This window comes from Kluyveromyces marxianus, chromosome 4 (genome assembly GCF_001417885.1).
Source record: "Kluyveromyces marxianus DMKU3-1042 DNA, complete genome, chromosome 4".
In the NCBI taxonomy this organism is placed as follows: domain Eukaryota; kingdom Fungi; phylum Ascomycota; class Saccharomycetes; order Saccharomycetales; family Saccharomycetaceae; genus Kluyveromyces; species Kluyveromyces marxianus.
The window spans coordinates 428,208-441,713 of NC_036028.1; the positions used below are offsets into that span (position 1 = coordinate 428,208).

General features: G+C 41.0%; 10 protein-coding genes across 10 annotated transcripts; 3 read left to right on the plus strand and 7 right to left on the minus strand.

The window, feature by feature from the left end:
* Positions 1-28: 28 nt before the first annotated feature.
* MED4 (Med4p) lies at positions 29-847 on the minus strand (the record flags this gene model as incomplete). Its single annotated transcript, XM_022819467.1, has 1 exon — positions 29-847. One exon carries the CDS (start codon positions 845-847, stop codon positions 29-31), a length of 819 nt encoding a protein of 272 aa, XP_022676030.1.
* Positions 848-1,175: 328 nt separating this feature from the next.
* CMG1 (Cmg1p) lies at positions 1,176-2,000 on the minus strand (the record flags this gene model as incomplete). The annotated part of the gene is made up of 1 exon (XM_022819468.1): positions 1,176-2,000. One exon carries the CDS (start codon positions 1,998-2,000, stop codon positions 1,176-1,178), a length of 825 nt encoding a protein of 274 aa, XP_022676031.1.
* Positions 2,001-2,445: 445 nt separating this feature from the next.
* Positions 2,446-3,501, minus strand: DCS1 (uncharacterized protein; the record flags this gene model as incomplete). Its single annotated transcript, XM_022819469.1, has 1 exon — positions 2,446-3,501. The coding sequence occupies one exon, from the start codon at positions 3,499-3,501 to the stop codon at positions 2,446-2,448; it is 1,056 nt and encodes a 351-aa protein (XP_022676032.1).
* Positions 3,502-4,202: 701 nt separating this feature from the next.
* SEC22 (SNAP receptor SEC22) lies at positions 4,203-4,847 on the minus strand (the record flags this gene model as incomplete). The annotated part of the gene is made up of 1 exon (XM_022819470.1): positions 4,203-4,847. One exon carries the CDS (start codon positions 4,845-4,847, stop codon positions 4,203-4,205), a length of 645 nt encoding a protein of 214 aa, XP_022676033.1.
* A 613-nt stretch (positions 4,848-5,460) lies between these two features.
* On the plus strand, positions 5,461-5,997 carry DDP1 (polyphosphatase DDP1; the record flags this gene model as incomplete). The annotated part of the gene is made up of 1 exon (XM_022819471.1): positions 5,461-5,997. One exon carries the CDS (start codon positions 5,461-5,463, stop codon positions 5,995-5,997), a length of 537 nt encoding a protein of 178 aa, XP_022676034.1.
* Positions 5,998-6,048: 51 nt separating this feature from the next.
* GET4 lies at positions 6,049-6,957 on the minus strand (the record flags this gene model as incomplete). Its single annotated transcript, XM_022819472.1, has 1 exon — positions 6,049-6,957. One exon carries the CDS (start codon positions 6,955-6,957, stop codon positions 6,049-6,051), a length of 909 nt encoding a protein of 302 aa, XP_022676035.1.
* Positions 6,958-7,316: 359 nt separating this feature from the next.
* Positions 7,317-9,692, plus strand: SEY1 (dynamin-like GTPase SEY1; the record flags this gene model as incomplete). Its single annotated transcript, XM_022819475.1, has 1 exon — positions 7,317-9,692. One exon carries the CDS (start codon positions 7,317-7,319, stop codon positions 9,690-9,692), a length of 2,376 nt encoding a protein of 791 aa, XP_022676036.1.
* Positions 9,693-9,978: 286 nt separating this feature from the next.
* Positions 9,979-10,938, plus strand: KLMA_40187 (non-homologous end-joining protein 1; the record flags this gene model as incomplete). The annotated part of the gene is made up of 1 exon (XM_022819476.1): positions 9,979-10,938. One exon carries the CDS (start codon positions 9,979-9,981, stop codon positions 10,936-10,938), a length of 960 nt encoding a protein of 319 aa, XP_022676037.1.
* Positions 10,939-10,969: 31 nt separating this feature from the next.
* SWT1 (mRNA-processing endoribonuclease) lies at positions 10,970-12,292 on the minus strand (the record flags this gene model as incomplete). The annotated part of the gene is made up of 1 exon (XM_022819477.1): positions 10,970-12,292. The coding sequence occupies one exon, from the start codon at positions 12,290-12,292 to the stop codon at positions 10,970-10,972; it is 1,323 nt and encodes a 440-aa protein (XP_022676038.1).
* Positions 12,293-13,132: 840 nt separating this feature from the next.
* On the minus strand, positions 13,133-13,336 carry RPS28A (40S ribosomal protein eS28; the record flags this gene model as incomplete). Its single annotated transcript, XM_022819478.1, has 1 exon — positions 13,133-13,336. The coding sequence occupies one exon, from the start codon at positions 13,334-13,336 to the stop codon at positions 13,133-13,135; it is 204 nt and encodes a 67-aa protein (XP_022676039.1).
* Positions 13,337-13,506: the final 170 nt, after the last annotated feature.

Consider the following 13,506-nt stretch of genomic DNA (forward strand, 5'->3'; position numbering starts at 1 on the left):
TGTTACGACTATCAAATAATATCATAGATTAAAATTCGTCTGGGTTAAATAGATCCAAATCTAGGTCCAGCTCCAGATCGGCATCTCCCTCAGGCTTATCATCCGATTGCTCTTTTCCATTTGCGGCAAACTCATAAGAGCCTCTTCTTTCCTTAGCCACATCCTCTTCCTCCGGCTTAGGAGATCCTTCTGTTTGTTTGTTTGCCTCGTCAATATTCGCATTACCATCATCATCATTATTATCATCGTCCAAGGCTGCACCAAGCAATTCTTTCTTCTTTAACGAGGCCATCGCTAACATTCCCTTCCGCAAGGAGTCCTCTGCTGGCCAGATAAAGTTGTTTGGTCCAACCATAGATTTATCAAATGTAGGTGGGAACCTTGTGAATTTGGCCAACTTCATCGCATAATCGAGTACCACCTTCGAGTGGATTTTTTCTCTTTGCTTTAGCATGGTTTCTTGTTCGAATTCAACCTGTTCCAACATAGGAAGCTCATTGAGCGATTGGAAACAACTGTTCAAATTCTCCAGCATGAATTTGGTCTTTCTACCTATCTCCTTTTGCTCTTCCTCCAACTTATCCAACTCTATTTTAATTTTATAGTACTCATGAAATCCTTCTAGTGTCTTGTAAAGGTTCCGATCACATTCTATTATCTTGGTTATTAGACTCAAATCGGGTTTGAAACTGTCTACACTTTCACTTAACTTCTGTATGGTTTCCTCATATCTCTCTAAATCCTGATATATTCCAACAGATTGCAGCTCTTCACCTATTCGCTCTTGACCAGATACTGGTTGCGTAACAACAGACGTTGAAGAGGCAATTCTCATAGGCGTGCTCATCCCTGATAACCTAATAATAGTTTCAATAATGCTATATCGGATGTACAGCCTTGGTTGACCAAGCTAGTACCCAACCACTGACCTTGTAATTGTTTTGTTTTGTTCTCTTTTCGTTCTTCACTAAGGTATATATTTCAACTTTTTTCAACTATCATCATGACTTTGCTTAAACAGATGAAAGCTCACAATCTATCACCGATCAAAGCACTGACAATATTTGTTTCCATGCGAAGAAAAGAGATGCACCCATTGTAGTCTTTGCATCGTGATTAGCCGGATTTGAGATTGTATAGACATATATAAATATACTTATATACTTCATTATTGATCATTGGTGATCCTCTTCTGTAAATCCAGGGCAATGAGAATAGAGGTCCTCGTCGTTTTTGTACTTGCTCCCGCAGTAGAAACAGTATCGCAGTTCGGCTCTGAGAAATGTGTTTAGCTTTTCGATTTGTTCATCAGTGCTTAATTGGTGAAACATGACTAGTTCATCGTCTTCGGGCATTGCTAGCTCAGATTCAGATTCACTGGAATCAGTGGCCGTTATTTCTTTCAACAATTCTATTGCGTAATCCCGCCATAGTACGTTGAAGTCTCGGGGATCACTTGTCGATGAAAGAAGATCTACATCACCAGTTAATGTGAAAGCTATTTTTTGCATCTGTTTTAATATTCGCTGCTTGTGTTCCATCTTATTTCTTGCGGCAACACGTTCTCTGAAGTGCGTTTCAGCGTTGTCGTTTGTTAGATCACCAGTTCCAGTGGCCTTTTCGTGGCTCTTAATCTTGATACCAACTCTATCAGTCTTAATCTCAATGGGTATCAGACCGCTTGCCTTTTGATCATCTCCAGCTTTGTAGCCCATGCTCTGCATCATTTTCAAGCCCTTCGGTAATAGTTTTGAAAGCGGAACATGCTCAACAGGCTTTGCTAATTTCGTAGAATCTTCTTCACCTTCTATTTCAAACGTAAGGTAATCATCCTCACAATCGCTATCAACTGGGGATTCTTCTAGCTTGGTCTTTTGTCTTTTTGCTTTCACAAATGCCTGGGGTTTAAAGTGGTGGTTATTACTGCTTCCGTCTGATAAATCACCATCAGAGGAAGCACACTCTGTAGAGTCTACTACATCCAGCGGGCTCCTCTTCATTTTAAATGTAAACCGTATGAGTATCAACCTAAGGCCATGTGTCGCAGGCTCTCCCTAGCGTTGGTAGATGTATGTTTTGGTATGTTTTGGTTTGGTCTCCTTCTCATTATAAAAAATCCTACTATAAATGACGTTATACCATAATTATATGTATAATGCTCATCGCATGACTACACTAGATACGTTAGAAAGACGAAGGCAAAAATACAGAGTAAAAAAGAGGATCGGAAGACCAGATGACTAAATTACAGCATCCAGCTGTCTGTAGGTGTCCGTATGTATACTGATTGTGAGTTAAATGTGTTTTGTAAATGGAATTAAAATGAAATGAAATGAAATCCCTTTTTTAAAGATTTCGTTTCGTTTAGATGTATCGGTTTAAAAGTTTTTGGAAGTATTGGTGAAATGATTAGCCAGCCAGGTCTCTCTGAGACACACATACGCACTACTGTTCTTGCTCGAAATCGTTGGTGATTTTAGGGGGCTCAGGTATACCATCCTCTTGCATTTGTTTTTGCAGCACCTCTTCTAGTCCGCTCTTCCAGAGGTCGTGGTTTTCCCCAATGACATACGTCATAGTTTTCCTCATGAACCCATCGGGTCCCAAGTAGTTCAAGTCTTCGATGACATCCTCGATCAAATGCGCCTTCCCAGCAGCAATACCATCACCCAAGCCAGGGTGCTTAATATTTACAATGTGTACGTGGAAATGGTAATAGGAAGGTTGGTAGTGGATGAAGAGCCGGAGCTGATCGGCCCCCACCAAATAGTTGAAACAGCTGGGGACCACGGTTCTGATTTTATTCTTCAACTCGATCAACCACGACTGGTGCTCGGGCTTCAAGTCCCTCATCGAGCGGATATCGTCTCTATTCACAATGGCCACCAAGTACAATGCGTCCATATTAACCCCATCCCATTTCATATCGGGCAACACTACGAACCCGTCGTTGGGCTTCTCGTCGTCGAAATACTTGAAAACAACCCTGTCACTCTCCGCACCATTATACAGTATGTTGTGCACCCACTGGAGTCTCCCGTTGTCGATCATCTGATCGATGTATGGCTGAACAATCCGCTTGTACACCTCAGGCGTTTCCCGCACAATGTGGAACACCTGCTTGTCGTACTTCTCAATGTGAACCCGCGTCGCTGGCCAGATCAAATTGATCTTGGCCGTGGGATTCAACTCCAAGTCCTGCTTCATCACTGACATCCCCCAAAAGTAAATGTCGTTGTTCGCAATCGGCTTCAACGTCTCAATAGAGTTCATGCACGAATATTCAGACTCACATTGGTGCAACGACAAAGTAGACGAGTTCGGATTGTCCACCACCTCGTCAAACTGGAAATGCGTCTTCTCAAGCGTCACAATCGCATCCTTCCCCTGAATAGTTCCCAACAATGAGATCGATTTCGTCTGTGGATTCGAGTTTAGAACCCTGCTAAACTGGAATGCCTTGATTAACGTCTTAAAGCTCACCGAATCTGTCTCAACCATGTTACTTGCGTTTGTATTTGCGTTTGTGTTTGTGTTTGTACTAGTACCTGTATATTTCTATCCACGAATCCTAAAAATTGTACTTTCGAATCACTATACACTGCCTATCCACTGCTTTTCTTTCTCTCTTTACCTTTCGTATCACTATTGCAATGTGCAAAGCTCTATATATACATATATATATATATATACTGATATTTCATTTCTTACGCACTGGCGATAGAACAAGCAAATTCTGGGGACCCTTTTAAGGGAAAAAAAGAAAAGACCGGGTAATGCCACTTTTTTTGTTCCCACTCTGTATGGTATTGTATACGGCATTTCATCGTACATAGGGCAGGGCAAGGCAGGGCAGGGCAAGGGAAAGCAGGGGGTCTGTGTATGTGTGTGTGTGTGTGTGGGTGAAAATGTAGTCATCAGGTAAGCCAGTGCCCGTTGCCAAGACCAAGACCAAGACTTCGCCAGCGTGTTGGGCACAGCAAAACAGAGACCTGTTTTGCTACTACAGCACACAGTGCTGTGCCGTTTGCTAATGCCGTGGCACAGCACCTGGCACGAATTGTCACGTCACGTGACACAAACAAAACAACTGCGGTCACGCGACCTCAAATAGTGGGTAAAAGGTGTAATAATAGTATATACACATACATATATATGATACACGCATGCGCGCATCGGAGGACCGCCTGGGGCCACAGTGTCTACCTCAAAAAGACCCACCATAGCAGAAACACGAAGAAGAAGGCCAATATGGCGATGGGTGCGTACTGGCTCATCAAGAGGTCGAAGTTGATCTTCTGCGCAGATGTCCTGTACTTCTTCGCATCCTGTCTGAGCGACGCACTCATGTCGCTCATCTTGTCCAAGGAATCACCACGGTATAGCAAATCCTCGATGTTCTTCGTCATGATCTGCTTCACGCCCTTCAAATCTTGGTTCAATTGGTCCAGATTGCCCTGCACCCTTCTGTCGTTGTACACCTTCTTCGTCTTTTGCAAAAACCCATCGAAAGACACAAACTCATACGGCCTCACGTTAGACTTCGATAGCTGCGCCCCGTAACTGTGCTCGAACTCTTGTTGCACATCCGCTAGGTACGAGAACGCAAGGTTCCGAGGATAGTTCCGCTCCACAACAGCAATATAAACAACAGAATCCTGTCTGATGTAGTGGATATCAAAGTCTCCACTCTCCATAGTCGCCTCGTTCGCAGAAGATGGCGTGAAACGTGATATAAGTATCTTTACCTTTTTCTTTTGTTCTTGTAAACTGGGATCGGTGTCATCGTCCACAGATGCACACAATGGTAGTCCATCGTCGCGGAAAATTAGAGTAGATCTAATCATATTGCACAAACAATAAATATATATTCACACTTCAGTCACCACCCAGTCCAGTCTCCAACTAAACTGAAACGGACTCTGTATTCCAGTTCTTCTTCTGTTTTTTTTTCGCGTGCCAAGTGTAGAGAGAGTTCTTATATATAAATTTGGCAGGATGTTGAAAGCTTTAGATTCTTCAACAAAATAATTCATGCCAGTCCAGCCAACCAGATGGAAGAGAGAAAGAAAACGGACGGCAATTGCAACCTATAAAGGCATTGAATGGCATACGTGGAAATTTGCTAGGGCGTACCGTGGCACGACCCGGTGTACACCCAATTCCATCTTAAATACGTCTGTAATTGCACGTTTAGTCTGCTCATCTAGTGTATAAACTTACTTAGAAAACTTGATTACCCTACATCTACAAACAATAAGGTACCCCACCATATGGGCAGATTGAATAATTATATAAAGATTGAAGTACCGTGACATCCACAAATCAGCTCGAAAGGAATTTTACCCCTCGGCTACCCAGTTTTTATGGAAATACTCTGGTCTGGCGCTTTGATCTTGTTAGCCTGCAAGAGAAACTACTGCAGTAGGTAACATTATACAGCGCAGAGCGACAAGCTAAATGGCATTCAAAAAGACAGAAACAGCAAGAGTTGGGCGAGAAAACCAGCTCTACTCTGCGGTAACTGGCGCTAGACTGGTGGCAGGATGCATTATCCTGGATGAAACACGCACCAAGGTGCTAATGGTGCAGTCGTCTGCCCACAAGAAGCGCTGGGTGCTTCCCAAGGGCGGAATTGAAAGCGATGAGCGTGACTTTGAGTCGGCTGCGAGAAGAGAGACCTGGGAAGAGGCAGGTGCTACCGGAGATATAGTCAAGGCGTTGGGGTCAATTGAAGACATGAGACCTCCTAAAAACTGGAATCCTGACATCAGCTCGTTTGAGTCTTCAACAGACGAGCAGGTCAATAAATGGCCTCCCAGATCCGAGTTCCACTTCTTCGAAATGGTCAATGCGAAACTGGAGTCCGAGTACCCGGAGTGCAAGACCAGAAACAGGAAGTGGTTCACTTACCAAGAGGCCAAGGACAACCTCTTGCATGCCAAGAGGCCAGAGCTACTCGAGGCCCTGAATAGAAGCAGTATCAAGAAAGATTAATAAAAACGGTATACAAACAAAGAAAATATTATGTAAACGCATTTACACAGACTATTTCCCTCCGAAAAAGCCAGACATCATATCCTGGAGGAAGTTGATGGGCTTCTCCACCTTAATACCGAAGTATTCTTGTCCCAAATATTGTAGTTCGGAATTGTACTTGTGGGCCAAGGATGGATACTGGGACTTCAAGTTGCCAAACAGAACCCGTTCCTTTGTTTGACATGCAATTATTAGTAGCTGTAGGAAGTTCAATGACTCGTTCGACGAGAATACCTTTAGTTTATAAGGACCCTTCTCTGTGCTTTCAAATTCAGCTCCAGTACGATCTATAAACCTGGTCAAAAGCTCGTTCAAACCTTCTAACGCATACTCGATGTTGCTGATGAACAAGTAGTTGAACACTAATCTCGAAGCAAAATCGGCAAAGTTGGAAGCATCCTCCCCGGATTGTTCAAACCAGTCCCAAAGAAGATCTACGTAGTGTCTCATAGATTCACCCGTCCCCAAGACAAGATACCTCTCCGCCTCGTATGTATATCCGCCTTCCAACAATTTCATGGCAATTGCAGAATGCAAGTATGGATCCCCAAACTTATAATCGCTATGCTTCACAGACCAATTGTTCATACCAGTAACCAAATCCTTCAAAGTAGGCTCGTCTTTGTCTACAAGCACCAAGAGTTGGATTAGTCTCGAGACAGAAGCATCATCACACTTTACAGATGCCAAATCGTACACCTCTAGCAAGTAAAATATTAAATCAGTACCCGATCCACCTTGTTTAGACTTCAAAAACGCACCAGCTGCATGAGCTATCAAGTCAATCGACTCATCGTACTTTTTGGCTCTAATGTACCGGTTAGCAATAGTCCGAAGAGTTTGGTGCGCCTCGTAATAATCACCGGCTTCAATTCTCGAATTGAATCTTTGTAAGGTTCTTTGCAACTTATCGCTCATTTCTAACTGTTAAAACCACACTTTATATGAGATAATTCCACTGGCTACGCAAGTAACTTTGTATCGTAAAACTCTAACAGCCCACCTAATTACAAAGCCTACCGTTCAACTGCTGCAATACTCCAATTATCTGTTCTCAACAATGTTGCTCGTACAATGGTCAAAATACTCGTGGCGAATATATCAGAAAACAGGTTACAGTAATATATATTTAATAAACTTGTTAAATTCAACAATAAATAAAGATCAACAAGAAACAAACTTGGAAAGAAGAATTATAAGTCTACATAGGGCGCCCACTAGCACACCTAAGGAAGGGAATACTTAACTATAGGTTATTAGTAATTGTTGCTGTAGCGATGAGCGAACATAAAGAGGCTATTCAGCTCATCAATGAAGACAAAGAGTTCAATGGTGGAACTCTGGACTATTTTAGCGAGTGTGTTGGGGATAAGAATGTGGGGACAGGATACCATGTGATATCTGTTTTCGGATCCCAATCTAGTGGGAAGTCTACACTTTTAAACAAGCTCTTTAGGACTAAATTTGATACAATGGATGCACAAGTAAAGCGTCAACAAACTACAAAGGGTATTTGGTTATCACACTCTTCTTATGTTTACAACTCATTAGGCGAGGAAGCAAGCTCCGATGAAACTCCTGACTTCTTCGTTCTTGATGTCGAGGGTTCTGATGGTGCTGAACGTGGTGAGGATCAAGACTTCGAGAGAAAGGCTGCATTGTTTGCTCTTTCTGTGTCCGAAGTGCTTATTGTGAACATGTGGGAAAACCAGGTTGGTCTATACCAAGGTAACAACATGGGTCTATTGAAGACGGTATTTGAAGTGAATTTGTCACTTTTCGGGAAGAGTGAGAAACGTCACAAGGTGGCGCTTTTGTTTGTAATCAGAGATTTCACGGGCCAAACACCATTGGAAAGCTTAGAAACTAGTTTGGTTATTGAGTTAGAGAAAATGTGGTCTCAATTAAGTAAACCAAAAGGATGTGAGGAAACGTCATTCCATGACTTCTTTGTCCCTAGCTTCTTTGGAATGGGCCACAAAGTTTTCCAGCCTGAACAATTCGATAATGACGTGAAAGCTCTGGGTGATATGTTTGTTGACAAAAAAATGCAATTCTTTAAGGACGAGTATCACACTCATCTACCGCTGGAAGCATGGTCTCTCTATGCAGAAAACTGTTGGGAACAGATTGAACATAATAAAGACTTGGATTTGCCCACGCAACAGGTGCTCGTAGCAAGGTTCAAGACCGACGAAATTGCAACAGCTGCTTACAACACCTTTTTAGCATCGTTCAACTCTGATATTGACGGTAAATATTCAACCATGAGTAGCGAAGAGCTTGCATCTGCCTTGAAGCACCTCAAATCCACATGTTTGGATGAGAATTATGACCCTTCGGCTTCACGTTACGCTAAAACCGTTTATGCAGAACGTAGAATTGAATTATCAAATCAATTGGACTCGAAGATTAACGAAACCATAGAAAATTGTCTTGCTATTACAACCAAACAACTTCTAGATCAGTTCCACAAGGATGTGAAGGACAAATCGGTGAAATTGTCATTCAAGAAGAAGATAGAATCTGCTCATGAGAAAGCTTTAAAAGGTTTTAAAGATTATACATCTCCCTTCGCGAAATATGGATTCGTTGCTAATTTGGAGGATCAAATCTCAAACTTTGAGACCCGTATAAGTACCGAAACTGAAGAACTACAAGAACGTGAGCTTGATGCCATTGTTGGAAGATTCAATAAAGGGTTATCGAACAAGTTAAAGGAGTCTATATTACGCCTTTTATCTAAGCCAACAACTAACATATGGGTGGACATAATGAAAGAATTCAATAAATTCTTAGACAACACTTTCAGTAAATATACTGATGAGCATGGTAACATTGATTTCCAGACTGGTGCTTCTCAATCCAAAAACGAATCTACAGCTATTGATATGAAGAAAAATGCATGGTCATTTTTGGATCATACCATCCACAGTCATTTGACCGAAGATAATGCCGTAGATATCTTAAGGAATATCTTCATAAACAAGTTCAGATATGACGACGAAGGCATGCCTAAGTTTTGGAAGAATGAGGCAGAAGTGGATGCTGCATACCGTTCAGCAAAAACTGATTCCTTAAAAGTTTTAGATGCTCTTTCCATTATTAAGGATAGTAACAATGTGGAGATACTCGTACCTGAGAATCTCATAGACCAGAATGCAGAAGACGGTGACGATTATTACGGAGATAGCGACGAGGAACTTGGACTCTACCATCAACATAGATTTTCTCATGTTTTCTCTGAATTGCAAAAGGATAAGATTATTTCCAAGTTTAAACAATTCACTGACTTAACTATTATCGAAGCAAAGAGGTCTATAATAAACACGACTGAACGAATTCCATTGTATATGTATGCCCTTGTGGTAGCATTAGGTTGGGGTAAGATAATGACAATTCTAAAAAACCCTGCTACTATCTTTTTATCCATCATTGTACTTGCTGGCGTATATGTGATACACAAACTAAACCTATGGGGTCCTTTATACCAATTCGCTAATCAAGCAACGGGACAAGCAACTATGACTTTGAAACAGACTGTCCGTAATTTGGTGCTTGATGAAGACCCTAAGCCTGTATCCACAGAGAAATACTCTGGAGATTTGAAGGCCAGGAAAGAAGATCCTTCTAAAGAGAGTACCCATTTATAAGGAGCAAAATATAAAACAACAAAATAGCAATCGCAACCACATATTAGATAGGTCTGTAGACTATATCCAATGCACCAAAATATGGCATCCTATTTCCTTTGCCTTATCACTACATGATCATTCGTTTAGATCTTTTAACTAATATTGTATATAACCATTTTTTAAGGCTGTAGTTCTTACAAACTTAACCTTAAAAAACTTAGCATGGGAACCCTTACAAAGACTACTACGCTGAAAGAAATAGTAACCTAAGCGCTAGATTCGGATTTCCTTGCAAAAAGGATATATGTCTGGTATACAAAATACTGATAATAAGTGGATTTTTATTAGAGTCAATGATGGGCTTGCTTTAGCTAAGGTTACAAAAGGCCTATCAACAATTGACTGTGTATACAAGCTTTTAGACGAAGACCGATTAGAACAATTCCAAATAAGCTCTAAAGAGCTTCTGAAAGCCTCAACGAAAGAAGAAGGACTAATAGATACACTGCAGGACATATACACAATATTATCAGAAGAATCCAATGCTAAGTTTGAGTCATTGGGAAGCAAGATGTTTCTATCCATCCAAAGAAAAGATTCGTCTGAGATTGTTTTAGAAGTGGAAACCTCCAGTGTTGATGAGAGTCGAGAACAAACGCTACTACATGAGTGTACTGGATATTTGATGAAAAATGCGGTGGTTGGAAATCATATTCGAACATATATTTCCCACCTCGCATTAGAAAAAGATAGGGCGATCGAATTTTTAGGGAATACTGCCAAAGATTACGGAGCTAGCAATACAATACTTAAATGGGCTCCTGTAAACTCTCCAAACTACAAATCATTGATGAAATTTGATCCAAGTTTGGCATGGGCCGAGAGTTTTCCAAATGGAAGCGTCAATCTAGACATAATAGATCTTAATGAATTAAATGAAATTACACACAAGAGTGCTGCTGTTTCCATCAGAAGTTACAACAAAGACAAAGATGTGGAAGAAGAAGAGAAAACCACTGGCCAGGAAATTTGGGACTCAAATGTAGGAGAGAGTAATCTTGAAGATGATAGCCTACTAGCGCAATTCAACTTAGATGAAAGTTTGAAACTCACATCCAGTTCCCCAGTTAAGCTGAAAGTAGCGGACGACTCAATTTTGGATGTGGAAATTAAGAACCAAGATAACCATAGCATTAGTGATTCAGAATCTGCCACAGATATTGAATACGAGAGTCCACGAAAGCGTTCCCGTCATGAAAAGTAGGTATTTCTAACCTTTTCTTCTAGCTCTCCGGTCAAGCTGGACCTAATTCAGAGCACCTTTGTAGCCAAGTGTGAAAGAACTTCGAAGAAGCCTCAGAATCCACATCTGCATCTTCCTTACAAAGCGCTTGCACAATCTTCGACCAGAAGGTTACAAATGCCTTCAATTGGTGTACACTAACCGGTACTTCCACCAATTCATTAGGCAGTTGTTTCCAATCATTGTGGCTAATACCAGAATTTCTGAAGAAATCAGAGAACACCGCAATATAATGCTTGTAAATTACCCTTGCGACTGCTTTGAAGTCTGTCATTTCTTTACGGCTGTACGAAGTGAACATTAACTCGTCACCGTATATGCGTATCATAGTACGATCAATGGCCTCCACAATGACGTTGAAAAATTCGTCGTAGGCGCTAACGGCAAGGGCGTGGAAATCCGAACTGGATACGCCATTGTATGTAGGCTCGCGTTCAATTGGTTTAGGGACCTGGATATTTTGCCTTGTTGCCAGATTTTCTTTATAAACCATACTTGCGATGAGTTCCGCAGTCATGCCCTTTCTGTAAGATACTGTCAATAAGTGTTCTGATAATGCGCGAAGACATAGATTCTTATCGTTCGATAATAACACGACAAAATCTTGCAATGCTTGTGCAAAGTATAGACAGCAGTCTAATATTGCATCATCTTTTGTCAAACTGTAATTGTATCGTTGGTTCATCTTTTGTACGATGACAGACGACTCTAGGTTAGCTAATTGTTTATAAATCCAATCATTAGCTGCCCTAGCCAATTTCCCAAGACTTTGATGTCTTGAATTATAATCCGAACTAGTAACTTTATCTGAGTTCTTCAACCCATCTAGTTCCTGCACCACAGTTGTCGGTATCAGTATGCGATGATGATATTGTGCACTTAACAATCTGAGTTGTTCTAAGGTGTTTAAATGAGACACAATAAAGTTTGTATCTACAACTAGAACAGTTCTCGCAGCAATAGTTGGTGAATCGTTTTGTTGATCAATTCCCGTAGCCAGATCTAGACTTAGATCCATAGAATCAGATTCGTTATAGTGCTGGCCATCTCTGTGATGTTGGATCAAATCGGAAACGAATGATACTTCGTTTTCATCATCCAAATCCATCATATCTTCGTCAAAATTTCCGTTGTCGTTGTTATCATGAACATTTTGCTCAAGATGTCCCACTACTGTATCTTTTTTGGTGGGATCCTCCTCGGGAGTTTCACTCTCTATACCTAATTCTTTGTGTAGTTCATCTAAATCATATTTATGAGTTTTAACTACTCCACGACTCTTATCGCTCTTTGATGCGTATTTTGAGTTGAGCATGTGAACCCATTGAAGTGTAATGTGTTCTACTAAAGATTAAATGCAACCTTTTGCACCCTAGGCTCTGGTTGAAACAGTGCTGCAACTAAGTGAATGGTATGTTGATAGGCATTCCATATCTATTGTCAAGGTAGTACCCAAATTTAAGTTTGAAGAAAGTTTTTGGGCCCCCAAAAACCTGTTTCTTTTGATTTTTTTGGGAGGAGATTTCCGCCAAAGATCAGACCAAGATTTTGAATAGAGCTAAAGCCAAGTAGTGCCGGGTGGTGATCAATCAATTAGCATCAAATACACCGCCCATCGCCGCAGTATCACGACGATCAGCAGAAGGAATAGATCAAAAGGTTTGGAAATTATTTTACTATTTATAAACCTTGTTATATGTACGTCTAAGTTATGTAAAAAGAAAGGAGCGAAACCTCCATGTGTGGTGGTATTGTGTCGAATTGAATTCAAATGTGAAGTGAGTAGCATGAATCGTCGCTTAATCGATTCCCACAAATGAGATATACCAGCAAGACTTCAAAGTGAAAGCTCTCTCCATGTTGCCCATAAGCTAGCATGGCAAGCAATCTTCACAATGCAAGATCCCGCATTTAAACATGCACATCTCTTCTGGATCCATCGGTTCTAGCACGAACACAGCAACGATATCGCGCGCACTCATTCACACATAGGAAAACAAATATAACCACGCAAACACACCTTCACAAAAATATACTAGACCCCCTTCATTGAGTACCTAACGTAGCAGTAAATGATAACTATTGATGGAATAAACTGTGTGATTAGAAAGAAACAATTAAAAAAGAGAAAACTCTGATTAAATGTATTCTTTTCTTAACGCAAACGACGAGCTTCACGTTCAGATTCCATCAAGACCAAGATGTCACCTTCTCTGACTGGACCCTTGACGTTTCTGACAATGGTTCTGGTAGTGTCTTCCAAGAATTCGACACGGACTTGGGTGACACCACCACGAGAACCGGTACGGCCTAAGACCTTGATAACTTTAGCTAGAGTAACTGGGGTTTTGGAGTCCATTGTTGCTTGATGGTTTTGTCTGGAAACTGAACAGAAGAAACAAGCTCTAGTGTAATGAGATGAGGTCTGATAAAATGTGTGCTTTAGCTGGTTTAAATGAAAAGAAGCTTCGTAATTTTTTTTTGGTTCATGAAAAATTTTTTGAAAAAAAAAAATTCAGCGTCAAGCGA